General features: G+C 47.2%; 1 protein-coding gene across 2 annotated transcripts in view; it reads right to left on the reverse strand.

Annotated features, from left to right (window-relative positions):
- FAM193A (family with sequence similarity 193 member A) overlaps positions 1-13,370 on the reverse strand; it is a 76,571-nt gene extending 63,201 nt beyond the window's left edge. For both annotated transcript variants that reach the window (XM_082759368.1, XM_082759367.1), the window contains exon 1: positions 12,903-13,370. In XM_082759368.1, coding sequence (XP_082615494.1) covers positions 12,903-13,211 — 309 coding nt within the window. In that variant the 5' untranslated portion in view covers positions 13,212-13,370. The remainder of the gene's footprint in view (positions 1-12,902) is intronic.
- Between the last annotated feature and the right edge of the window lie 13,207 nt (positions 13,371-26,577).

Consider the following 26,577-nt stretch of genomic DNA (forward strand, 5'->3'; position numbering starts at 1 on the left):
GGCTTTCTCTTTAAAGCAAATACACAACACGACCCCTAAATAAATAGAAAAAAAAAAAAAGAAACAAGAGAAAAGCAAGTGAAGGACAGCATGCAGAAGAGTTAACAAGGTCAGCCCGCTGGAAAGAAGGCTAATGCTCCAGTGGGCCACCTAGCTTATGTGACACATGACATAATCCTCCCACCTAATGCTGCTCCGCTAAGTCTGCCATGGAGAAGTGCACCTCCTGCCCAGCACGGTGCTCGCAGCTGGGCACAAACAGCAGGGAGAAATGCTGCGAGAGAAGGGAGACCACATCCAGAGACAGGAGCCTGCCTGGGAGGGGTGCAGGAAGCAGGGACACCAGGCTCGGGGGTCAGACAACTGCTGGGAGGAACAGGCAGTTCCCCCAAACAATAAAGTGCTGGAATTGCAGCAAGGCAGACTCACATTGGCTCAAATTGACTCAAATTAGCAGCAGAGGATGTATTTAAGGACAAAAACAGGCTGCTCGGTGCGGCTGGGGAGTCTCCAGCACTGAGGTCAGCAGAAGAGCAGCACCACCACGGCTGTCTCCATCAGCCAGGAGAGGGAGAAATGAGCAAAATAAAAACAGGGGTGGAATGAAGCTTCAAATTAAGGTTTTATAGCCCTGACAGGAGGCTCTGGAACATTGCATCCAGCTCTAGGACAGTTTAAAATGTGCAGAAGGAACCGAAGAACTACCCAGCTGCCAGAGCACACGCTGCCAGTACCTGAGAGCCTCATTGTAGGTTATGAAAGAGGAATTTGAGGGGAAATCCTGTTACAATACACAAATACCTTCACAAGAATGAAGTGTCAGCTTCTAGTCAGCTCCTTACAAAAAAAGCCTCAGAGACCTACTGCCCAGCTATTCAGCAACAGCATCTTTGTTAGAGACCAGCATTAAAGACAAGGATTTCGATAAGACTGTAGCAAAGCATTTTTCACAAAGAGTCTATTTGAGACTGGCAGCAAGGCTGGCTATTCGGCTAGCACAAGGTTTAAAAGGTAAAGCATGATAATTCAATTAGCATGGTTATAAGCAGCACTGTAACGTGTGGTTGCTTGGATTTCGGTCTGCTTCCAGGAGCAGAATTATGACGATAATAATAAAAATCAATCTTCGAATCAATGAATGGCATTTCTGAGATTAATCACCCACTTTTTGGGTTTGTATCAAGGTAAATATTTACCGATCCTGGTGTCCACTGGTACTTTAAAAAGTGACAAAGCTCTAGAGTAAGTGAGGTCTCCTCAAAGTTCCCCAGGGGAAGAAATGGGGCCATCAGCTGCGTGCTGCTCACCCACCTGTGTGCCCTCCCTCCTGCAGGCAGGCCTGGAAGGTGGAGAAGAGACAAGCTAACGAGAAGGGTAAACACACAGAGTAGCCCTGGGACACGGAGCCATCCTTTCTGCTGCTCCCACCACTATTTTCTAGCATTTTAAGGCACCTGTAGGAGTTGGAGTTTCCCAATGAGTTTCCCTGCAGGCAGACCAACTACACAGGACAGGTCAGCAGAGCACAGAGGGCTGGCTCTCCAGAAAATTGAGCTTTGATTTATTTACTAATTTTAAGAGAGAAGGAAGAATCACAACCACATATTGCAGGGGCAGGTGCAACAAGTGCCCGAAGGACATCTTCCTCCAGTGACCCTCTTGTGGTTTAACCAAAGGGATTCCTGCTCTGCTAAATCCCAGGAAAGGGGACACTTAATGCAAATTCCTTTGCATTTTTTTTTTCTGATCATCAGCTAACATAAACACTAAAAAACCCTTAATTTTTACACATTATATTACTTGGGCAAACCATACGGAAGAGCGCACTTGTGGCAGAAGCGTCTGAGATGGGACAAGACAAAATAAAACCCTGAAGAAAAAATTCCTGTTATTAAAAAAGAGGAAACACACGGGCCACAAAGAAACCATTGAAAATTATCTCATCCGAAGAGCTCATTCTTAGCTTGAGATAACAAAGAATAAAAACACAATTATTTGGAAGGCAACTTTTACTATTAGGGCAATAACTCAAGTACTCTGGTACTATTACACTGCACCCTATACATCAGTCATTTTGTCAACGCAAAAGCTCACACGCGTTAACAGGGTTGGAAACAACCTCCTTTAATGGATTTCTTCTATACTATTTTCAGGAAAAGAGAGGATTTCCATATCCTCTAGGCTTCAAGAGAACACAGGCATGGACCACCACACACAAACCTGACTCGATTTCTGCCCAGCTTTCAGCAGCACCTTACTGCCAGAGGATGAGCTCACTACCAGGTAACAGCAGCACCCTGCTGACTTCTGAGCTTCACAGCTGGCCTCAGACTTTGATGTATACTTGAAATAGGAAATAGAGATAAATATACATACTCTGTCCCTTAGGCAGAAGCCACAAAAGGCAAGCACTCGTTCAAATTCCTATTTGAAAACTCCACTTAAGGAATACATTTCCGTAGACCATCGCTCGTGATGTTTTGATCAACTCCTAGGGACCAAAGCAAACCCTATACAACCACCATGTTTTTCACCTGATGAAAAAAATGGAAACAAATGTTCAGAATAACTTAGAGCACCAAAAAAAATAACACTTTTCCTCTTCATTTTCGTAATGAAGACATGTGTCAGCCAAGTTTTAAAACCACACTAAGCATAATATCCCAAAATACTGATGATCAGGTGTCATGATTTCCCCACAGTTCTGAAAACAAGTAAGCTGGGTAGCCAGTGACAGCACTTCTGAAAACATTAAATACTAATTAATATTTAACTTCGTCACTTTGCAGTGTTCCTCAGTACAAAGTTCCTCCCTCTCCTACATAATGCTTCAAAATTAAAGCTAGGGGAGAACAGTGTGCACGTACGGTAGCCTGGATTCAGGACAGAAAAAAAATCCTGTGCATTTTTTTTCCATTGAAACATCAGTTGTTGTTATTTAAAGCAATGCCCATCTGAAAACCATGGGCGTTTAATTTTGTCTGTTCTTACTGCCGTGTTGCAGCCTCGTAGCCAGGCATTGCGCTGCCACAAAGCCCAGCTCCAGCCCTGCTGTGCCGATCTGTCTCCCATCACAGCAGCCACCAGGACAATTCCCCACGGACGCCCTGAACAGGAGCGGAGAGTGACAGCTCGTGGAGATGAGTCTTGGGAGTAGCAGGGAAAAAAGAGCTGAGATGAAATAAAGATGAAATAAAGATGATCACACAGGTGTAACTGCAAAGTCTTCTGAGGGTAAAGAAGTGCTCTGTGCCTTGCTGAGAGATGGAACAGAACCTGAATTCACCTGACGCCTATTCCAGTGGAGATTTTGTTTTTTGACTACCCATCATCTGCAGCCACATCGGGAAGTTATGGCCGTTCAAACAGAGTGATGAAGAACTTGTAGCCCACCTCAGCTAAGCCACTGACTTGCCATCTGTTGTGCTAGCAGCTTACTGAAGATAAGCAGCCTGGAAGCATTACAGCAATTAAGAAATCTTTTGGTCATTAACTCCACACCAATTAAACACTAAAGGCTGGCAAAATTGGGCTGTGGCTCTGATCTGCTGTTTAAGGCAAACTGGTGTGCTCCCAGTGACTGGCTTCACCGTGCAACCCAGCGTTAAAACCATTGCTTGGGCACTCGTCTGGCTAGGAGCAGCACTACCACGGTGAGCACACGTTCCAGAAATATTCACATGCCCACAAGGTACTTCATACCAACTCACACAACACCACCACTGATCCCCATTGAAGAATGCCATGCTTAAAACCACTTGGATCCATGCACACACGTGTATGAACATGAGTACACTCACATCTGTCCATAGGAGCCCCTGGGCTTGTGTCACCAACGGTGTTACCCAAATTCAGAGCCTCACATCCATCTTGGGGATGAACTCCCTACAAGCTTGGAACAGCCCACTACTGGGGTTAACACAGCTACACAATTTGGAAGAGGCTCCTTAACTCCTTGAGGGTCACAAACTGGCCCAAGTTTGCTGTGAGGACTGTTAACTCCCAGTGCCTTCACACCGCATGACTGCTGTTAGCTTGCTGCGTCCAGAGCAAGAAGGAGAAAAAGACCAGGTCATACTCAAAAAAAAAACACCTGAGCTGTGCTTGTGTACAGCTCAGCGGTAGCACCACCTTCCTTGCTTTGGAAGGGTCCTGCTCTAGGAGCAAAAGCCACTATTCCTGCACCTAGAAAACAAAAAAAAAACAGCAGTTTTGGCTTTCAAAACCCCCTTAGTTTAAAAGCAAAATTACCTCAGTCCCAAAATACCGCAGAAAGCCAGAAGTTTGCAATGCCCCCAGCTTGTGCCCTGCCTCCAGCTGCACCAACACAATTGCTTGCACTGCTCTGCCTGTGAGAGAGGCATCGAAGAGGAGAAGCAGGAGGCAGATCACATCCCAGTGTGGCATCCCAGCCTAAAACTGCCTCTTCAGCTCTGGAGGAATGGGCATTGAGGCAGCACAGAGCTTAAAGCAGACCAGGAGTCAATGCAGAGCCTCACTGCACTTTCCAGAACATTACATCCAATGCAAGTTCCAGCAAATTGCAGTGCTACATACAGTGAGAAATGTCCTAATGAAATAATACATAGGTTTTCAGGACTCCGGGAAGAAGTCTGTTAATGCAAACAAGTGGGATTTCGTGGGCTGCCTTCTCTTCTTTTCCTTACATCACCAACATGACCAAGCTCCAGCCCTGTCCTTCAGAGGTTTGGAGGCTGTCATTAGGTGATGCATCTAGAAAGCTTACTAGTCAAGTTCAATTAAAGCAGGTTACATAACGTCATGCTCAGCGGAGGTTTGAGTCTTCACCAACTCACTCACCTATCTCACAAGGCCGAGCTTCTTTTCACCTAACATCAACCAATTTCATGCTTTTACAGTTTTCTCCTCATCCGAATCAACTCTTCTGCCACATCATCCAAGAGGAATGAAAATGCCATGTCTTACTCTGTCCTTCCGAAGGCCCCATCCCCACTCACTAACCACGAACCAGACTGACCCTGCTCTCAGCTTGCCAACCTGTGACTGGCACCTGCTGCTGCCGACAGATGGGGAAGAGAAAAGAAGACCGAAAGACAAGAGCAGACCCTGAGAAAGGGGCTATACCCAAACTGGATGAAGATGCTGTATCTGGATCATGTTCACACCTTGGTCTAGCTGACAGGTACCTGGGATCCCAGCTCCCAGTGGCACACAGAGCCCATTTGATGGGCAAGGCTGAACACCAGCTCTGGGTTGCGCACCAGCCAGCCACGTTAGCACCAACGAGTGCAAAGTCCACCTCCGAGGCAGATTATTACCATGAATCAGATCATTTATTAGCCTAGGTGGCCGATTTGAGACAAAAGCTGGCTGATGAGATGGATGGTCCTCACGCAACCTGCTGCACCTGGTTTATGCCTCTCCCCAGAAGCTTTCTGAATGCTGAACTGTATGGGACTGTGAGCCTTCTCCAGCTTCTGTAGGGGAACGTGCCCCTGGTACCCTTCACTCTTGGGGAATAACCTCCATGGTCACTCCTGCCACGCTTTCAATCTCCTAAAGATGGAGAGAGAGCAGACCTTAAGGGGGAGGGAAAAGGGACACCTCACCACCAGCACCCAGCAATTATTTCACTGCTCTAGACTTCAGCTGCCAGTGTTTACAGCCCTAATTAAAGAAGCTACAGATAGTTACAGGTCCACGGGGCCCTTTCCAGATTCACAGGGCAGCTACTGGATTTATTTACTCCAGGTAACACACCAGCCTCACACCACGTAGTAAACTGCTATCGATCAACGGTGTTTAATACCGGAGCCGCACACAATGTGTAGGGAACCCACCTTCTCAGCACATGCACAGATGGGAAATAAACCAGCCGCTGCCTCTGCACTGCTTGGTTTTGCTTTAACTTCTAAGCAGAGAAGCTGTTACTTCCAAAGTGAGCAACAACCTGGGGATGGAAGTGAACAAAGCTGACACTGCGATGCGAGCTGTGATTTCACTAACACCCTGACAGCGCCGGCATAACAGCGTCTACAAGAACGCAGACAGGTATTGAAGATCTAGCTCCACAACAGCAAAGTAGCCCGGGCTGCTGGACACTTCTACCCGTGCTGCCACCTTTCCCTGGAGAAGACAAGGAGGAGCTATTTCGAGCAGCACACACTGCCCCAACAGCTGATCACATCCTCCATCTGTTCGCAGCTCCACGCAGACCACTGAGCTGCTGCCAAAGCAGTTAAAGAAATCCAGCAGCTTTTTCTCAGAGCAACTGCCAGCCGTGCACGCTCCGTCCTCACTCCTCGTTACAGCTCCCGGCCCCTCCTGCAGCAGGACGTCACCTCCCACAGCCACACTCCAGGCCCAGCAGGAGAAGAGCAGTCCTAAAGCCCAGGTGCCATTACCAATGTGTTTTCTACATCAACGAAGTCCAAGGCTCTGGGTTCTGAACCGATGATTTCTGTAACCTTGGGAGGATTTGGTTATTTAGCTGGATGGCTGCGGCCTCGTGTTTCTGAAGCTCCTGCAGACACACACTTGAGGAAGCTCCTATAACCCAGTCCAAGGTGTTAAAGGGTCACTGCTGTAAAGGTGCAAGAGGTGCTGCTTTGTGCTGTTCCACCATACAACTACAGATCTATAGAAGCATCCGCAGCCCATTTGATTTTCTTTGTCTGGGTCTGAAGAGAGGCTATGAGACTACGCACCGCAGGATTTCTTGGAAGTAGCCCGAGCTTTTCTTCCAAGAAGCGCGTAGCAGAGTCACTCTTTCCTTCCAATAAACAAGCCAAACTATTTTTTCAATTTTAAGACGCGACCAAGGTTGTGATGAGGCTCACTCATTTCAACCTTTCTGAGCTTTAAGTTTTTTTTTTTAAAGTGAAGAAGCCATAACTGAGTAAGCAGGCCAAGGATAAATAAGGCCTCCACAGAGACTTCCTTACTATCCCCACATTTGGGTGCCCAGCTTGTATCCAAGTCCCCTCAGGCTGCCAATAATACAGGGTGGAGAGAGACCTGTCTGCTGCAGCGTGATTCAGAGCAGGAATGCCTCCTTCCCAAGCACCCCCTGTCATTACTAGGAGTTCTGTGACGGAAAGAAGCACATTTTCCCTAAGTCATGCAGCCTGTCCAGCAGAAGCTCAGTTAATTACATAAGCACACGTGCTCCCTGAACGCCTCTCTCCAGCTCCATCACCAGTCCAGCAGGAACAGCTTCATCCAGCAGCCTCGCGAGGCAACCCCAGGAATTTGTTCCCCCGAAAGCCGCTGTGCAGCGCGGTGCTCAGACCGACCTCTGCACCACCACAGCAGCTGCACGTGCTACAGCCGAGTTATTTGCTCCAAGGATATACTTCAGGAGAATTACGGCGCTGCTCTGAGCTTTCATCCAGTTCCTGGCATATTTGCTCACACGGCTACGAGGTGAAGGTCAGCAGTGTCAGAGGCTGCCTTGAATTTTAATAATAGAAAATCATCAAGTAACGCTCATGCCAAAGAAATAATGGCAAATTTATTTTATTGCATCCTCTGACAAGCCTCAACTGTGGCAGTTCCCCTAATAACATTAAGAGCAGCATTACAGATGTCATTTCCCATTTGAACTCCTCATCTGCAGCAGAAGAAACTTGAACTTGTGGATTGAGTTATTAACAGAGAGAGAGTTAAACTGCAGCATCGTCTATCTATTTAACTTCAGTATTTCCTTCTTTCCATTATCCCAGGAAAACTTCACATATGACGTACTCTTCCTCAAAACAGAGCAGTCCAAAGCTGCCTTGGTCACTATTCAAACAAAAACTTAGCACAAGAAAGAAAGATGTAGAAACTGCTATCATCATTTTAATAAAAGTGAAGTGACCTCTCCCCAACACTGAAGGAGCCTCAACAAATATTCAATCTTCTTTGATTACCTGTACCCATACAAGTGCTGGAACCCTGCCTCGCACATCCGTGAAGCCCCGTCCATCCTAAGCAAAAGCAAGCTCATCTCCAATTATTTCTCCTAACTTCTTAACAATACATCTTCACCAAACCTATGTTTCTTGAGGAGCATCCCTACAAAAACCATCGCAGGGACTGGGATCCAAGGGCTCCCCCCATGGCAGGGTACCACTACAAAAGGATACCCACTGTAACAAAGAAAATCTAGTGTTACACACACAAAATTGACACTTCAGGTGCTGTTTTGTATCAAAAACCTGCAGGACAGTGACTGGTCAGAACCCTGGCTGTTGCCATCAATACCCACCACTTGACAAGTAACCTAATTTCAAGTTAACCTACCTCTGAATTAAATCAGCAAGGTTTCATTTTCAGACAGGAAACCGAAGTTTGGAAGGGAATGGAGTCAGTCTTTTTCTTTTTAATAGTTAAAAATATCTTTTTAATCTCTTTCAACCATTTTGCAACCAATCCAGCAAGAACGAACCCCAGCTCCTTGCTAACAAAGCCATAGTAGGCTACTTAGCCAGTCCCGATTAGGCACCGCTGAACCAGACGCAATTTTGGCCACACTTTGCATATGTTTCATTTAACAATTTGCAAGCGATTATTCTCGTTATCAATTGACCATGATGCAGCAGGTGCAGGAGGTGGGGGAGAAATGGAGCCATCGGGGATCGGAGATCTGTCAAGGTCAGGAGTAGGCAGGCACACGCTGCCCAGGGGCGGCATTACCGGGTCCGAACGGAGGGGCACGAGGTGTGCCTGTGGTCCCCGACCTCTTAGCTGAAAAATACCTTCAGTGATCACACGAAGATACTAAGGAAGAGCTATTAATGTGAGCATTATGCAACCACTAAGCTTGTTTTAAATGAAGCTAACTAGAACGCTTCAACCTAAGTCGCAATACGATTCCCTTTCTAAATTAGCAAGGTAACTCAACCGTTCCACCTAAAATCAGCCCTAATGGCTTCAGCCCGTTCTGTTACATCTCCTTTTATTAAAAAACAAGCAGAGCATAAGCTCTTCGAGGCACCTCCATTTACAGGGGAAAAAAAAAAAGGAGTGAATTGTATTTAGTCAGAGGAAGAAGTGTGCTCTTGGACTATCAAAAGACTTCTTTCTCATGAAATATCATGATTTTTTTTTTTGAAGTACCCATTTCCTCAACTTGAGGTTACAAGATTATTTTATTAGAATTATCAAGTTTACCTGAGCACTGATAAAAATTGATCAAAATACACCTGCCTTTTTTGTTACCTATGTACAAAAGCTGGGTATTTGTTGAACTCCTGAGTTGCAGACAAAGCTCATCTTTTATACACTATTTCTTTTGAATGTTTGACTCATGGAGGGATGAAGAGAGAAGAAGAAAAACCTCCAACAAATCAAGCACGGATATCAGTGAAGTGCAATCAACTGGAGCACTGAGCTACAAAGCTGTTGGGAAAAAATGGTCTACGGGGTGGCAACGTATGGTCTGCCGTGAATAGAATATCTATTTAGGAACCATCTTATAAATAAAGGAAGAGTCCAGTGAAATATCTCATGGAAATTCTAAAAATCGACAGCTCTCCAGCGCAAGAGGGTTTAATGCATTGCTGCAGTTTACTGATGGAAATGATACTTGGAGAAACAGATGCGAGAGCATTGTAAAATGGCTACTGAATTATTCACCTCGATGGCCTCCAGCGACCGGTCAGCCAGGGACCTCCAGCCCTTCGCTCCCAAGTCCCTGAGCACGCTGAGGACCAGGCAGGTCTCTACGGAGTAACCTTGGGTGTGCAGCTGCTGCTGAAGACCGATGCTGTGAGATGCAGTTGGTTATGACCCAACCGCCAGTCAAAGAGCTAAAGGGGCAAGCTCAGAAGGCCCGATGCGATGCATTGCAGAATTAAGAATAAAAACAGGCAGCGGTCTATTTAAAGACACACGAACTCCCCAAATATTTCATTTTTCTCTCCTAGGGAAGTTTTGCAGGAGCACTGCACAGAAACGAACGACTTCAGTTTCAATTCCAAGTTAATTAGACATAGCTAAAGGTTTCCAAAACGGAGATACTCCCTTGCACTGAAAACACTGCCGTAGCATCCTGAACTTGCCTATCACTCCAAACATCTGAGAGCGCTGTACAGGATGAATTCTGATGCTTTAAAGCATGTGCACGGGGCAACATAGCTTCCAGGAAGATTCCATTAGGAGTTGCCCACTTGCAGCCTAGAACAAGACATAGCACGTAACCGTAGCGCAGAATGTAGCCTACAGTCTTAAAAATAATATTCCAGATAAGACACATAAAAGCCTCAATTAAAATATATTTGTTAGCTCTAACAGTCTCAGCTCGAATTTTAATAGTGGCACATGCGCTTTTAGTTCCAGCCATAAATAAAGCCATTTTATAACTCTGTTCGAGCCCTTCCATAAAACGTACCGAATGCAAACCTTATCCTGAAAGTTATTGACAGACAGGAAGGCAAAACACACAGAGCATCATTTCTCCAACCTCTCATTTCATTCTGTACTTCAGACAAGTTTTGGAAGAAGCATTTAATGAAACTTCAACAGAAGAATGTGCCCAGAACATCCAGCATGGATGCCCTAATGTCAGGGAAGTGATGAAAGATGGGAACAAAGCATGCTAACAACTAGCAAACACCACTGGAAATTAGAAATTGTGCTTTTTTATTCATAATTTTATATATATGTATACTTCCTAAGACGTTTGTCCAGCAGAGAACTGGCTGCTGATTTCTCTTACCCACTAACAGGAACTTGAGAATATTCTGAGCAAGGTGAAAGTAAAGCAAGTCTGGGTACTACTTACAGCTATTGGCGCGTTGCTTACTCTCCACGCAGCCAAAACAAACATTGCACCTAATTTAGAAGTGATCAATCATGTAAAACACACAGTTTTCTTTCTCAACTCCATCCAGAGGCAACATATGGTAGGCTTTCAGTCACAGAACGCGGCCTTGTTTTGACCACGTACCCTTAACTAGCAAATTACTGGCCATTAAGGGCAGCACGTTTTCAAGTACCTCACAGCCATTTCATGATGCTTTATCATTCAACTTTTTCAGAGACAAAACCTTCATCTTGTTCGCTGCTGGCAACTTCTGGCCACAACCACCGAAAGGTATTGAAAATGTTAAGCAAGAGGTCACGGAATCCAGCACGGAGGAAGCAGCACCAGCTTGAAAGGGGCATCTCTGAGGTTAAGCATTTGCCTTTTGGAAACTGAGCACTGGGATTTATCTACCCTCATTATAATCCATTTCTAGTGTTTACTGTTTCATTAAATAAGAAATCTGTCACTGGTTTATTCTAAGCTTAACTAATTGATCTGATAGATTTGTTAAGTCCCTGTCTGTCCATCAGTCTTCTGGGTCACTTGTGCCATACTGACAAGTAAAACACAAACATCTGATGAATTATATACACATCTAAGAGTACAGGCAAAGAAAATTCAACTAAGACAAACTCACAATGCATTCAAAATAACATGTTGTGCATATTTGAAAGAGTACAAATAACGTATTGGTACAAATAATAATATATCGATGTATTTTCCTAGAAATCTGGTGCTGCAATACTGCATTTAACTTGGGAGACTCACTCTCCAAGCAAAGACTGCTGAAGACTAAGAAATGTGATTAAGAAGTACCCAGTCTAAAAGGAGGAAGAAACAAGAAGCAGAACATTTAGAAGTGATGCTGCCCTTAAGAGAATGAATTTCAGAAAAAGACCCGATCCAGTACAGTTTCTCCAACCAAAGTCCTGGACTGCACCTAAGCACAAGGCACAAGAGATCCAACCAGCAGGGACAGCGGAGCCTTTCTGAATCACAGCGGTGAAGCATCCTGCCCATCGCTCCGCTGCTCATTGTACTCCCCTTCTTTATTCCTAGGAACTCGGGCCTGCAAGAACTTGCAATCTAAGACGTAAAACAACACAGGATGCACCTTCCTACAAGAGGTTTAACCAGAAGGGATGATTTGTGAAGTTAAAAACAGCTTGCACATCTCTTCACCATTACGTCCATCATTCTGCTGGATATCTAAGGCATACAAGCGGCACTGTCCCAAACAGAAATCACACCTGAAATAAGCGTCGGGTTAGAACAGACAGAGACAAATGGTTACTCTAAGCCACCGTGGGCTTCAGGTAACTAAATAATTCTTGGCTTTTTGTGCTACCATAAAGAAAAAATGAGTTAATCTACAAATAGCAAATCGTTTATCGACCAGCAAAACACAAAATAACACTGACAGCAAAAAAAAAAGCATTCATTATCATGGTGCTTTAACCGCCCCGTGACACAGGAGCCATTTCTTCTGCCCCCCTCATGTGCACCACAAGTTTGTGAGAACAAGAGGAAGCCGGGCAGGCTGTGCGACACGCAGGGAAGCCTGAAGATGCTGTCAGCAGGAAATCCTTGTGCAAATATGACACATAATCTCAACCTTTGTGCGGGTAAAAAAAAAATAAAATCATAAAATAACGAGGTAACCTTCACAGGAGAACAGAGCACCAACTTATCCACTCCTTTGTCACTCGGGCTAGCAGGACACCTTGCTGAAGGCTTCATCCTCTGGCAGTGCCTTGGCAGAAAGGCCCAGCGACCCGCCCAGGCGCTGCTCCTGGGGGTTTTTTCCCCCACTGGGGGCTGTGAGGGGGCTATGGGGGGGGCTGGGCTGTGCTGCCCGCCGCAGGAGGGGCCGTGCCCCCCGCTGCCGCCTCTCCCCCACGAAGGAGGGGCCTGAGGCGAAGCCCCCCGCGGCTGGGGAGGGGGGAGAAGGAAAGAAAAAAATGAAGAAAAAAGGGAAGAAAAAGGAAAATGGGGGGGGGGGCAGCGGGCACCGCCCCCAACCCCAAACCCCTCGGGACCACCGCCCACCTCCCAAATCCCCCGAATTGGGGCGGGGGGCGGCTCCCCCCCCCCCCCCACGTCCCCCCCATCCCCTCCCCCTCCTCACCTCGCCCCCGGGGGCTCCGTTAGCGGCGGGCGGTGCCTGCAGGAGGCCGCCCCCGGGGCTCGCTGAGGCGGCCGCCGCCTGCCCGGGGGCCCTCCCGGGGGCCGCTCCCGGTGCTGCTGCCACCGCCACAGCCGCCGCCGCCGCCGCTCCTCCTCCTCCCGCTGCCGGCGCTGAGGCCGCGGCCCCGGCCTTGGCCAAGCCGCCCGCTCCCCCGCCGCCGCCCGGCCCCGGCCCGCCGGTGCTGCCGAGGCCGCCGCCCCGCTTGTTCTTCCGCCGCTTGGCTCCGCGCTTGGCGTCGGCCGGGCTCATGGCGCCTGGCGGCGAGGAGGAGGAAGAGGAGGAGGAGGAAGGAGAAGGAGGAGGAGGGGGGAGGGCGGCGAGGAGCGGGGCGCGGCGCCTGTCACGGCCACGGGGCTGCCTCGGCCCCGGCGCCGCGGAGCGGAGTTCCCGTCCAATATGGCGGACACAAGGGGAAAGTGATCCCCCTGTACGTCGCGGGGCTCCCCCTGGCGCTGACGGGAACCCGCCCCGCGGGGCACGCTGGGAGGACGAGTTCTCGCGCCCGCCGTCTCCATGTATCCCTACCGGTGAAGGACTACAAGTCCCGGCGTGCACCGCGGGAGCGGGCTGGACGCGGCCGCAGACGGCCCCCGCCGCCGCGGGGCGCGCTGGGAGTTGTAGTCCCGCCCGCCGCCGTTAGCCCCGCCGGCCGCCGTTGCCACCCCGGTCAAGGGACTACACCGCCGCCCAGCACCCGGCGAGCACCACGTGACGCGCGCCCCCGCGCCTTAAAGGGGCCGCGGCCGCCGGCCGCTCCCGCAGGGCCCGAGGCGCGAGGGGCTCCGCGCCCTGAGGGGGCCGCCGCGGGCAATGGCGGCCGCCCCCCGCCCCCTGTGTCCGCACAAGCACCACAAAGCCGCGGCCACACGGCGCCCCCGGCCGCGGCCCCTCAATAAAGAGCCCCGGGGGAGCCGCGCGTTGTGCCCGCTGTGGGCGTGGGGAGGCTCAAAATGGAGCCCGAGCCCCGTGGGCGCCGTGCCCCGCTCCTCATGGGGCTGAGGGGTGAGGGGAGCAGGCACCCCAAAGGGTTTGGGGGGCACAATGCATGGTGTCACCTCACGGCACGCCTCGAGACCCCCTGTCCCTGCTAACTAACCCCCAGCAGGATCCCGTCACCTCACGCCATAACCCTCCACATCCATCCCCCCACCATAAACTGCCACGTAACCCCTCGGTGCATCCTAAACCACCGCCAGCAGCAGCTCCTGAGGTTGTTTCGCCCCCGTGGCACAACGTGCGGTCCCACGGATGGACCTGCAAAAGACAAAATTGTCAAAGACCCCGCTTTAATCTGATGTGAAGGCCTGACGTAAAACTATAGCTGGGGTCGCAAAAACTGGCAATGATCCACTGCGGTGTAAAAAATCTCAGAATCACAGAATCACAGAATTTCTAGGTTGGAAGAGACCTCAAGATCATCGAGTCCAACCTCTGACCTAACACTAACAGTCCCCACTAAACCATATCCCTAAGCTCTACATCTAAACGTCTTTTAAAGACCTCCAGGGATGGTGACTCCACCACTTCCCTGGGCAGCCTGTTCCAATGCCTCACAACCCTTTCGGTAAAGAAGTTCTTCCTAACATCCAACCTAAAACTCCCCTGGCGCAACTTAAGCCCATTCCCCCTCGTCCTGTCAAGGACGAGGCAATCTCATCGCCTCGTTAAAATTCTGATGGCCCGTGTGGTAGCGGTGGTGGATCTGGCTATAGCTCGGAGACACCGGAGTATTTCCCCTCACTGCAACCACGCAGCACTGCTGGGCAGATATTGGGCTGGAAGGCACAGTGCCCATAAAACATTTGCAGGTCACAGAAAAGACAGCTCTGGAGCTTGGGGAGGGCAATGGAAGAAAGTGCTCGTTCCAGGGCATCCTGGCAAGTGCTGGCAGCTCCAGTGGTAGCCACCATCCGTGCTGAAGCTGTTCCAGGCTTAGTTTGCCCCGATACGCTTGAAGGAGCTTTGCAGGTACACGCAGGCAGCTGTGAAACCAGGAGAACATGTTTGTTCGTTATGTGGTCTAATAAATGGTGAGTTTTTTGGGGCAGGGCGCTAGCCTTCATGAACATGTTCAACACAGCGCGCACCGGGCTGCACCAAGAAGAAACAGCAGAGACGACTGTAGGCTCACACAGAGCTCACACAACTGTGTGCAGCATTTTGCCAGGAACAAATGAACTCCAGGCCTTGTCCTGTAAACTCAAATTTTACCCCGTGTACCATCTCTTCTTAATACACGGTGTTATTTTCAGAGCGCCTATCTTTCATTTGAAAGGCTGACATGTCTTACTTTAGTCTTATAAAGGCCAGCTTTATCTTCCTTTCAGAGTTGTATTTTCATTTGACCCCAGCTCATCTAACACCGTGCTTCTGAAAGAAAGATTACAGCTCTGTCAGTCTCTCCATCCCCTATGTGCTACAGATAAAAAACATTATGATGAGAAACTATTATAGTAAAATCACTGAACTGTACAGCAGCTAGAGTAATACTGCTTAGACTGACATCACAATGTTTAATTCCAGTGCTCTCATTATAGAAACATAAATGTTTTCCTTTTACTTTTCAGAAAATAAGGGTCATCCGTAAGACTTTTTAAATCCAGTTTTCAACATTAAAGACAATTTGCAGCACAGGACAGAAAGTCTTAATAAACTGTCGAGGCCAGGGTCTTTTTTTTTTTAAATCTGCAAGTAAATACTAGTGCTGGGGAAAATGAAGTACTTTTATGGCTTTGAACAGCACTCAGCTACCACACCTTATTTTTAACTTACAATTAGCTGCTGAGCCAGTAGGTTGTTTTAGAAATGAACTTGCCAGCTTGGTGGTGGATTTGAACATTTGTATGAACTGGAGCGAAAGGAAAAGGAAATTAATTTGCCTGCTGCGAAGACTTACAACCCAGATTCTTGCCCTTACTTGAATCAAATTATTTAAAATGTTCCACCTCATCCCTACAAAAATAAAGCCAGTCATTTGAACAAACTAACTTTCATTTACCTCATTGTTAATTTAAAGAATGGCATTGCACTTCAATATCCTTTTGGGGGAAAAATCATTTATACTCCTAAAGTTTTTCAAGTTTTCCAGGAACCTTTATAAAGACTCACTGCATAAACAGTGCAGAATGCTGCAGTGCATTCAGATGGCCTTCCTTTGAACCAGCCGAGTTTCAGTAGCGTTGTGGTTTTATCTGTGAAGCATAAAGTCAATAAAAGCCTCTGTGGAGAGTCCTGCAGGTCACAGTTACCTTCAGGTTGTGCATTCACAATGCCAAGGGGTCTGGGATAACCCAGTAGGGTTTTACTGTCTTACTGGAATATTTGTGCTGGCCCCCTCTTGCACTCACAATGACGTAAGGAATCCATGCCACTGAACTCTTGTTATAACTACACTTAAAAAATAGGTGCTCTGCTAATCATTACTGTTCTTGAAAAAAATAGGCTCTGTGCCAGGGAGGGTAAAATTTACGGTTTCTTTGATTTCAAGTGGTTGTAAATTATGTATTTCATGCAATAATAAGTTAAAGGAGCAACTCATATGCTGCACAGCAGCTCCAAGAAGAGTTAAAGCTGTCCTGTTCTCCACCATCCTTTAATTACCCCCACTCACTGAACTATTGTTTTATTTACATTTCCAAAACTTACTTTTGTGGCCTGTTTTTTCTCTGTTTCCCCCATACTGGTGCAGTTTTACTGAAGACATGGGGCGCTGCATTGACATTAACATTATCCAACTCCAGTAATTTGTCAATGTAATTATTCTGCAACGAGCACTATTTTGTCTTTGCTGTCCAACAAGGGGTCACTTTAATAGCAATTCCAGTTTTCTAAAAGGCTTCTCTACAGGAGAGTGAACATGCATGTGTGGGCAAAGGGATGTATGTATTTACACATAATAAAATATAAAATAAAATAAAATAAAATAAAATAAAATAAAATAAAATAAAATAAAATAAAATAAAACAAAACAAAACAAAACAAAACAAAACAAAATAAAAATATTAATTAAAAAAACAGCTGAAAAATATGGAGCCCAAGGGTTCCATAAGGATCATAAGGATCATTGCCATGGTGAGAGACCCTTTCTGTGTCAACATGCTGAACTCACATCCCAGCACTTTTTGGTAGAGCACCTGCAGGTCCCCGAGGTCTCACAGAAGAGCTCTCTGTGTCTCCAGGGACAGGACCATGATTGCAAACCAGCACACAGATCACTGAAGCAGCATCACAGCATCCTGGGTGCTATTTAATCAGCATGCCTCCAAGTCTTGTGCACGGTACAAGAGCATCTGAGCTCCTTCTGCAGACTACGGATGTTGAAAACAAATTCCTGGATGGGTTTCATAGGGTCCTAGGCACTGTCTCCTTTCCAAAACAAGCGTAACTTTTGGGGAAAGGTTATAGATTTATTGGTTTTGATGGAGGGAGTTTTTTTGTTGCATGGTGGCTCTGAACTGAAGAATGACGCAAGCAATGCCATTCTTCTTGCAGGGCTTTCAGTAAGGCAAAGGACTGCAGCTTTTTCTTCAGAAGGCCAAATTCAGTTTCACCTAATCTCCTCTGGAATTTGTTTCACAGCCAGATGCCTCAGCTGAGAAAACTATCTAATGCAGAGAAAGTTTAGAGCAGAATAAAGGGAATCTCACCTGCTGTGTAATAAAATTTTATTTGATTAGCTTTATGACCTTTGCAGCTTTATGGTTATTGGCTTTTTTTTCCTGGACAATCTTCACTCGCCCTTAAACAACGTGTTCGTTAAACCTGTAAGCACGGAGGTCTTGCAGAAAGATTTGTTTGAGTGTCTGCCATAGAAAACAACATCCCAGGGAAACCTGGATTTCATACCTGGTGTAGCCAAGAAAATGTGTGATTTCTGGGTGCTTGTTCACAGTGCCAGTGCTGAAAGACTTTTGTATGATGCTGAATATATAAATGATAAACACAGAAACTCAAAAGTGAGAAAATTATCTTTTTTCACCTGAATGCCTCAGTAAATAAACTGAAGAGAGCTCCGTTTCTTACCATAGGAATACTGCTAGAATGTGTATGTCAGCTGCATTCAGCAACTTTTCCCCAGTATTTGATTCTCAACCTTTTTTTCTTCCTTGGAGTACTCTTTCAGCCTGTTCTGAAGGATAGCTTTTGAAACACCTCCTGCATTTTATGAGGCATGGCTTCATTCTGGCCATTGAAATATGTCAGTGATGCTGCTCTGCGCGAGCTGGCATTTTTCATTCGGAAAGGCTGTACATCCTAGCATTACAAGGTATTGTTGCCCCTTAGTTACAAAGAAATGTTTTGCGCATCAGTACAAAGACAGCAGCTCAGACTGCACAATTCCAGGGTATCCTAATGAAATCATAAGCTCTACCTGCACACGGGGAACGATATGCCTGCAGGCTGCTGGCACGCAGACAGAGGATCCCCCACCAGCAATACCCGCAGCAGTTGGAAATGAAGTGGAGCAGCTTGGAGGAGCCTGCCTCTGAGCCCTTACCATGAAGTGTGCAGGGAATGAAGTTTACTCTCCCAGCTCGATTTTCAGAAGAAAATCCAATTTCCACCTTTCAGCGCAGGTGTTAACCTACGCAGTTGGAGCTCTGCTGGTGAGCTGATGGAGTGAAAAGGATATTTCCATAGTGCAATCTGCTTTATCCACAGAGCCCCAGCGCAGTGGGAAAACACAGCTGCATCTCCTTGCTTGCAGTTTCCAGCCCTGTGCCCAGCCTCTCTGCTCCTCTGGAGGCCACGACTGAGGCTGCTCGCCTTCCCTTTCTGCCTCCATCCCTTGCAGACTGCCAATAATCCTTAAATTAAGCACTGGCAGCCTGTGCCTGAGAGCAGTGCCAACCTTTGGGGATGATTCTCGTGCCAGTCCCTGTCAGGTCAGAATTGTTCAAGTAATGGTTCATCTGGATCCAGCTCCTGCAGAAAAGGTCTCAGGGCTCTTTTGACCCTCTCATTTCACCTTTTAGAAGATGCTGAATCCAGCCATCCATCATTTTTAAACAAGAGTATGACAGCTGAAAGATCAGAGCATGCTTCTTGGCAGCCATTAACACGTAAAGCAGACATCTAATTTCATTGTAAGTTTTGCTGATGGAAGCACATTCTGCTTCTGCTCTCGTTGATCTCGAGCATTTTAACATTATCAAAATGAACAATGAAGCTTGAGCCTCTTTCTTATGGCTTATCTTTCTGCTTCTTTGGCTTTTAAATTTATTACCATAGGGGAAAAGACGGTATCTCATTGCTCTTCTATCAGCTGTTTCCTCAAAATATCCCACAGAATGTATTTTTCCCCATCTCTGAGATACGATACAGGAGACTTGTGGCTGTGATACCAGATCTCTTCATAACATGAGGATGCTCAGCAGAGCTCATGGATCACCCAGGTTTCCACTCTGTGCCTGAGAAACCCAGCAGAGATAAGGGATAACATTTTCTAGTTTCTTTCCTTCTTCTCCAAACTGCTGCCAGCTCTGAGCAATCAAGTTAATGAATTTTGGCTGCCATTTGTGCAGTGGTTAAACCCAGAGTAGCAGAACGAGGGGGTCTGGGTGCTCACACCACCCCTCACTGGTGGCAGGAGAGAGGGGGCACTGGATGGGACATCTCCCCGCCAGCACAACACCAGGGGGCTAGCAGCAGTCCCAGGCAGCATCTTTTGTCTATCCTGGTTGAACAAAGAAAGTGGAGAACCTGGGCCCTAGGATGCTACAGGCACAGAATTTAAGCCTAGAAAAGACCGATTTATCTGCCCATCTTCTTAAATTTTCACTTGTTATCAGGATGTCCCCAGATTTGTTGGTGAATGACAATATCTTTTTCCAGAAGGTCTCTGGTCTCAGCCTTAAAAGTCCTGGGTAATGGAGAACATATTGTCACGGGAAAGTTTAACTTTTGTTGTTGAAGGATTAACAACTCTTCTGCAGCCCAGGCTCTGCTGGATATGGCCTTGCCTGGAAGCAGCGGTGTCGGTGGTGCAAGGTCAGGAGCATTACCCGCTGCTGCCCTCAGGAAGCCCATGGTCACTGCATTAATCTTCACTTCACGTTTTGACAGCTTGTTCACTAATTCAATGGCCTCTGGAGGGAGGCCGGCCCAGTGAGGGCACTCCTGAGCAGAGTCAGAGAGAAAAGGGCCCTCAAAAGCCTCTCGCTTCTTCACAGGGGTGGATTCAGATCCCCACGAGCCTGTCTTCTTTGCACCCCAGGCTGTGCAGCAGACACCTAGTGCCAAACCATGATGCTTTGGCTACAGGACGGTTGAGAACAAAACTCCAAAATGAAGTTGTGCTGCTTTTGCTTCTGACACAAGGGTAATGGGAATGACCCAACACCATTCAGTAGACTCATCCTGTGTTCAAATCGAAGGTCTCAGATGCAGAACATACCTGTTTAAGCATTAAAAAAAGAGGTAAAATGGAAAAGTTGATATCTATAACCAAGATTCTGCTTCAATAAGTGTTCAAAGGAAACCAACACCTATGCTGTCACCTTGTCTCAGTGACCAGCTAAGAATTTTTTTTAATCCACCTTTCCCTTTCAATCCTGCTTGACAGACACAGAGATCCCACAGTTGTGCCATCTGACAAGTTTTAAATTAAAAAAAAATAATAATAAATAAAATAAAATAAAATAAAAAAATAAAAGGGGAAAAACACTTTCAGTCTCTTATCTGTAATGAGAGGCAGGAACCCGCCGGCCAGTCTGCCCGTGCGTAACTTCAAGCACGGCATAAAAGATGCTGCCGCTCGCCCGGCCAGGCGGGGAGGAAATGAGAGAGCTGGGAGGGGAAGGGAAGGAATGCAGAGCCCAAACCCATGGGAAACTCGATTCCCACTGCCACAGAGCAGCGTATTTCAGACTGAGATTCAGAGATGGCTTCTCTGAGGTTCCTCAAAGCCTGGGGCATCTGGGGACTTGAGTTTGGTTCAAGATCAAAGACACCAAAACCAGCTGTGAAATTCCAGTCCAAATTGAAATCCTCACCACAAAAAGTGTCTGTGCTTCAACTTAAATATTTAGTTTGCCTGATGAGATTATCGGAACTGACTGGGCTTGCCCCTGGATTGTTGACTCATTTCCACGTTGTCTCCTAGGGTCCAGGCTGTGCCTTTCAATCTTCAGAAAGCTTGAGCAGTTAATATAGTGATGTGATCCCCAAAGATGCTGAGCACCAGAAATCTCATAGCAGCAAGTATAAATACATCTAGCTTTTGGCTGCAGGTCCTCTCAGAGCTACCTGTTGTTCTAAACCCTTCCCATCATGAGCACAGTGGGGCTTTTTGCTGGACTATTGCACAGCTGACTGTAAACAACCATTTCATGGTATTTATATGAATACAGGGCGTCATAATGCTGAGCTTCTCTCATCCCTCTGAGAGAAAATATTAAAGGAAATTCCCCAAAGGGCAAGTCACATTCAGATAGCGCTGGCATCACTCCAAGGGTGTGCAATTGCCAGAGAAAGGGAATTTACTTGATGAAGAATGAGAATATAGCTTTATTTACCAGCTAAGAGCTGACCCTGCAGGGGGTGGAACATTGTCTTCCGTGGTATCGGAGTAGACCGAGGCCGCTCCACATCTCAGGCCCAGATTTAATAAACACTGACGTGTTTGCACAGTGTGTGCTTGCAAGAGGCATTTCGGTAAGTGCAAGGAGGCAGTTTGCGCATTAGCAAGGCCAGCAGAGACATTTTCCGAGCCACTTCAGTGTCGGGGTTGTCAAGTGCAACAGCGATATCAAAAGCTTCAGCAGAGACGGGCTTGTTAACGTGCACTGTTTCTGGGCACAAACCATTAGCAGAGGGCTACAGCTCCTGGGTCTCAGAGCTTTTGCTAAGTTTATTTATTTATTCTGAAGTAGCAAAAAAACTACCTGTTCTGTACTGTTCATGCATGTGGATAATAAGGAAATTAATCCCTATGCTCACATTTAGAATCCACATCTGAACATACCTTTTGCTTTAACTCCACAGAGACATCGGTGCGCAGTTGTACACTAAAGCTTGTATTTCAACTACCACTTTCCAGAGAGTGAATCTGCCCATCAGACACATGCTGTGTGTTTGGGAAAGGGGGGGGAAGAAGGAAAGACCAGACATTGCAAACGTTTCACCACATATAACCCTACTGCTTCTTGAGAACATCGAGAGAGACCACCGAAATGCAGCCCAAAGGCACCGTGCTCCAACACATTGCTCCTTTGCTTTCTGCCCTTCTGATCCCCCTGGTAAATGCTGGGAAGCTTGGCCACAAAAGCAGCACCTTTCTGGCTTCTTCTGCACAAATCCTCCTCACACGTACTCCCAGTTCTCTCCAGGATGGTGCCCAAATCGTTTTGAACAGCAGCGAGACAGCGTTGCAACATTAAATAGTCACAAATTGTGTTTGGAGGGTCACTGTTCCCCATGGTGGCTAACAGATACCTGAGTCGAGGCTCATTGACAAATGAGAAATTTTTTCTTCCCCATTTAAAAACACCTGCATGGCTGTAGCCAACTGGTGCCAGCTGAAGCCAGAGGAAGCAGAGCAGCTGGGTTGGGTTGTGATAGTGGGACATTCACTTACTGCCTGCTGTAGGAATATCCCATCACGTCCCAGCTTTTCCAGCCCATGCAGCAGCTCCCTCTCCTTGTCTAATGAAGCACTTTTAGTCGTCTCATTCAAAATTAAAAATCTGACATTGCTGTTGTGCCAGATAAGAGATGGGTGTATTCCCAGGATTCCTTTATTTCTCAGTGACTAAATTGGAAACAGGCTGGAACAAAGAAGAGGTATTTCATTACATGGCTGCAAATAAATGGTGAATAAAAACACCCCTCACAGCACATCACGTGCCTCAGCAAAACTAGTTTTTGCTGTGAGGAGTACTCTGCACTGAAGATTTGCCTGGAAATCCTGCACTTCTCAAAGAGGAGCCACCTTTCTGCATGTCCCCATTTCAAGCAATCCTATTTCCTTCAAAGTGCAAAAGGAAAAAGCGGGAAGTGGCTTTATGTAAGGATATGTGGTGGCTGGATGTGCCAGAGATAAAAATAGTGGTTAATAGCTGAAATCCAGAAGGGGAAACAGATTCAGCCTGAATGAATTCGAAAGCTTTGTCAAAGAGAGCAATTCATTTTTTGGCAGCGTGAAAGCTTCGAAAGCTAGCAGGGGAAGGACTGCCAGGAATTTGTTTCTTGAAAGAAGACTTTTGCTGAGAATCCCCTGACCAAGGTTACCCATCTGACGTTCCCTGCTCTAGTCTAGGACGTGCAGAGGTCTGGGTTGAATTTCCTTTTCTGCCCAGTGCCCCGTGTGACTCGGAGCATTTATTTAACCTCCTTGGCCTCAGGTTCCCTTGGGTAAAATGGAAATAAAAAACACTGTACAAATCTTCCCTCCCAGCCTCTCCAGCGTGCTATCTAGCACTTTGTTTTCAAAATAAATCACGGATGATTGCGAAAACCATATAAATCTTATCTACAAAGTAGGTTGATCTGTCAAAAAAGCTACCTCAGTTGAATTAAATGATGGCTTTCTCCTACCAAACATACCGGTAACATTGAGTAAGGAGTCAGTGGAAAATATGGTGGAAATTAAATGAGGCACAAATAAAATCTCTGTAAAACCACCTACAAAGAGGTATCTAATACTGGCAACTCTTCAGAAGCTGTGCTCTTTGTCATCATGTGAGAAGATGGCTTAACATTTGGGCAATTCAGATCCTGCTGTAAAGGGTTACATATCCACCGCCTTGTCACAGCATTTGTGATGGCTTGCTAAAGCACCATCCCTCAAGCATTTATTAAATCAGTTTAGGAACTTTTTTTTTTTTTCCTTAATGGCAATAAAATACTAAATCACTATCTCACAGCAGTTTAATAAATGTTCGAGTTCTATCAGTACCAAATAATATAAATATAATATAATGCTGTGTTACTGCAGGGACGAGTCCCCTTTGCTCTGACCAGCTAACTCGGGGGAGTTTTTACAGCATTTCCCCCATGTTATCCTTGGAGGGCGAGTACAACGATGGCTTTGTCTCACCCTCAGCTATAATTATTGGTAAGAAGAGAAAGAGGGGAAGCAGAGGAGATGCAAGAAGGGCATTCTGGAGGGCACTTCGCAATCTGGCTGTGACGCCTGGGATGTGGTGGCTTTTGTGGAGAAATGCAAACATATTTGGGTTCAGCAGTGGGCCAAGGCTGGGACCGGTTTGGGTTTGTTTGCTGTCTCCCACAAAGAAGCTTCCAATGAGAGGAAGGAAGAAAGGGAGAAGGTGGTGACGTCCAGACTGCAATGTCCTGAAGAGAGGAAGAAAGGAGCTGCTGCTGCCAGCCCCGTGGGGCTGGAAGCTCCACAAGGGCACAGAGGTGGGCAGGGAGAGGGGAGGTGGTGGCCGGAAACAGGGGAGGAAGAAGGAGATTTTTAAAGGCATTTCTGGGGGTTCAGTTCCAGCAGTGGACACAGGGCCAGCAGCAAAGAGGGGATGGGGCGAGGGTGGGGGAGCAGGAATCAGAAACTGCGAGGCCACCCATGTCACCTCTGCACAAGCAAAGGAACTTTTTTTTTTTTTTTTTGATAAAACAAACACAATTGGAGCGTTTTCAGGATGCATCCAGATTTCTGTAACCTTTTCCTTCTCGGCAAGTCCGGCCTCACAGTATCCATGGCAACGCCAAGCGCCCGTTTTCTCTCTGATTTCCCCCAGTTGTAAGCAGGGCGGGGGGAGTTGGTCCTGGCCTTGCAGCACCGGGGATGCTCCTGGTGCTGATCCCTGAGCTCAGCCTTCAGCTGAAATCCTCAACACCCATGAATAAAAAAAACAACAAACAAACCATGAGGTTATTGTCCCCATGAACTTACGTCGTTCTGATAAAAGTGCTGCTGATCAGTGCTGTATGGCTCCTGCCCCTATAGCAAGGCTGCTGGACCTGCTGCATGGCCAGGGGGCTCCTCTGCAGCCCATGGATGTGCACCCAGATCTCTGAACCACCATCACCCACAGCCCTGTTCTTACAGCATCACTGTGCCTCTTCAGGAGGTAAAGGCAGGTAAAAATACTGCAAAGAGCTCACAAGCTGGCCCTCTGAAGGCAATTAACACTCTCTCTGACCTCCATCATGCAGTCTGTTGATGTCCACCATTTTTCTGGGTTCACTCTCATCAGCACCCCCATTACTGAAATATACATATATTTGGTGAAAATATTACAAAGTGCAATTCATTTAATGAGAAATGCCATGCCCAGGGGCCCACGTACCTGTCATGCCCCCAAAAGCTGCAACGCTCCCCCACTCCTTTTGGCACAGTGACATCTCCCCACCACCCTGCCATCATTTCTGTGCTCTGCCAAAGAGATAGGACAGCTCTTGCAAAATTCCCCGGTGATTAAGTAGAACAATTAGCATCCCCTTGGTTTGCAGCGAGATGAATGCTACGAGCCTGACCTATACCAGGCCTTCACTTTGCCTTATGTGCATTGGGAGCGGTCTCTGGAGCGGCCAAAACGCTGCAGAGATGCCACCGCCGTCTCTGCAGCAGCCAGCAGAGCTGTCCCACGTGCACAGAGGGAGCACGGGTGGTGACCCCTTGAAAAAGCTGTGGTTAAGAAGGTAGAAACAGCAGCCTGATTTCATTCTGCGTGTATATTCTGTCGTGTGTTTGTCCTAGGGGAACTCAGTTATTTTCTGCTGTGTCGTTAGTGCCTAAACCCTTGCCACGAGAGGCCGAATGGCTGCATTGCCATTTTGCCTACCACTGGCCGTAGGTCTGTGAGGTTGTTCCTTTCCAGGAGGGCATCAGGCGGTGGAGGCAGGGATGGATTTCGGCAGGGTGCAGCTGCGGCTGCCTTGCCATCAGCTTCCCTGCTGCAGCAGCAGCGGGCTCCCTCCTCTCCGTGGTGCGAAGACTCCTCCTGGTGATAACACAGCAGAGAGCTTGACAACCCGAAACAGCTGAAAAAGGGCCTGAAACAGCTGAAACAGGGCCTGAAACAGCTTCCCAGCCCCAGCACCCAGCACCTGGGGCAGACGCCAGTGCATCCACTCTCACTTCACCATGCCCACAGCTGTGGGGCCAGGGCTGGATGTGCCAGCCCACACCAGGATGCACCCACCCGGGGATTGTGACCCACAGATAGAGGATCAAGAGCGCTCTGCAGAAGGGCAATGCCCTTTTCGAGGCCCTGCACCACGGCCAGGTCTCCTCTGGACACCACATAAAGCCTCTCCGCCGTTTCCAAGGTGATCCTGGAGGTGAAGGCTGTAATATATTCTCTCGCAGGTAGCAGCAGCTGCAGCCGAGGTGCCCTTGGACAGGCCATTGTTTGCAGGGAGGTGGGGAAAAGGCAGAAAGAAAAGATCTATTTGTAATTATTTTTTAAAGACCTGTAAGGAACAAAAAAAAAAAAAAAAAAAAAAAAAGACAAATGAGGGCATTTATTCAGCGAGACGGTGAGTGTTTTCTAATGCAGTTTGAGTCTTTGCATCTGGGAATGAGCATTGCAACTGCATGGTAAACAACGAAATTAATCATTTAATCCTCATTTAGCGCTGTCCTCTAATGCGATGGTTACAAATGCTGTTAGTGCCTAGGGCTGGGCCTCGGGTTACCTGAGGAAGA

This window comes from Aythya marila (genome assembly GCF_965140915.1).
Source record: "Aythya marila genome assembly, chromosome: 4".
NCBI classification, from domain to species: Eukaryota; Metazoa; Chordata; class Aves; order Anseriformes; family Anatidae; genus Aythya; species Aythya marila.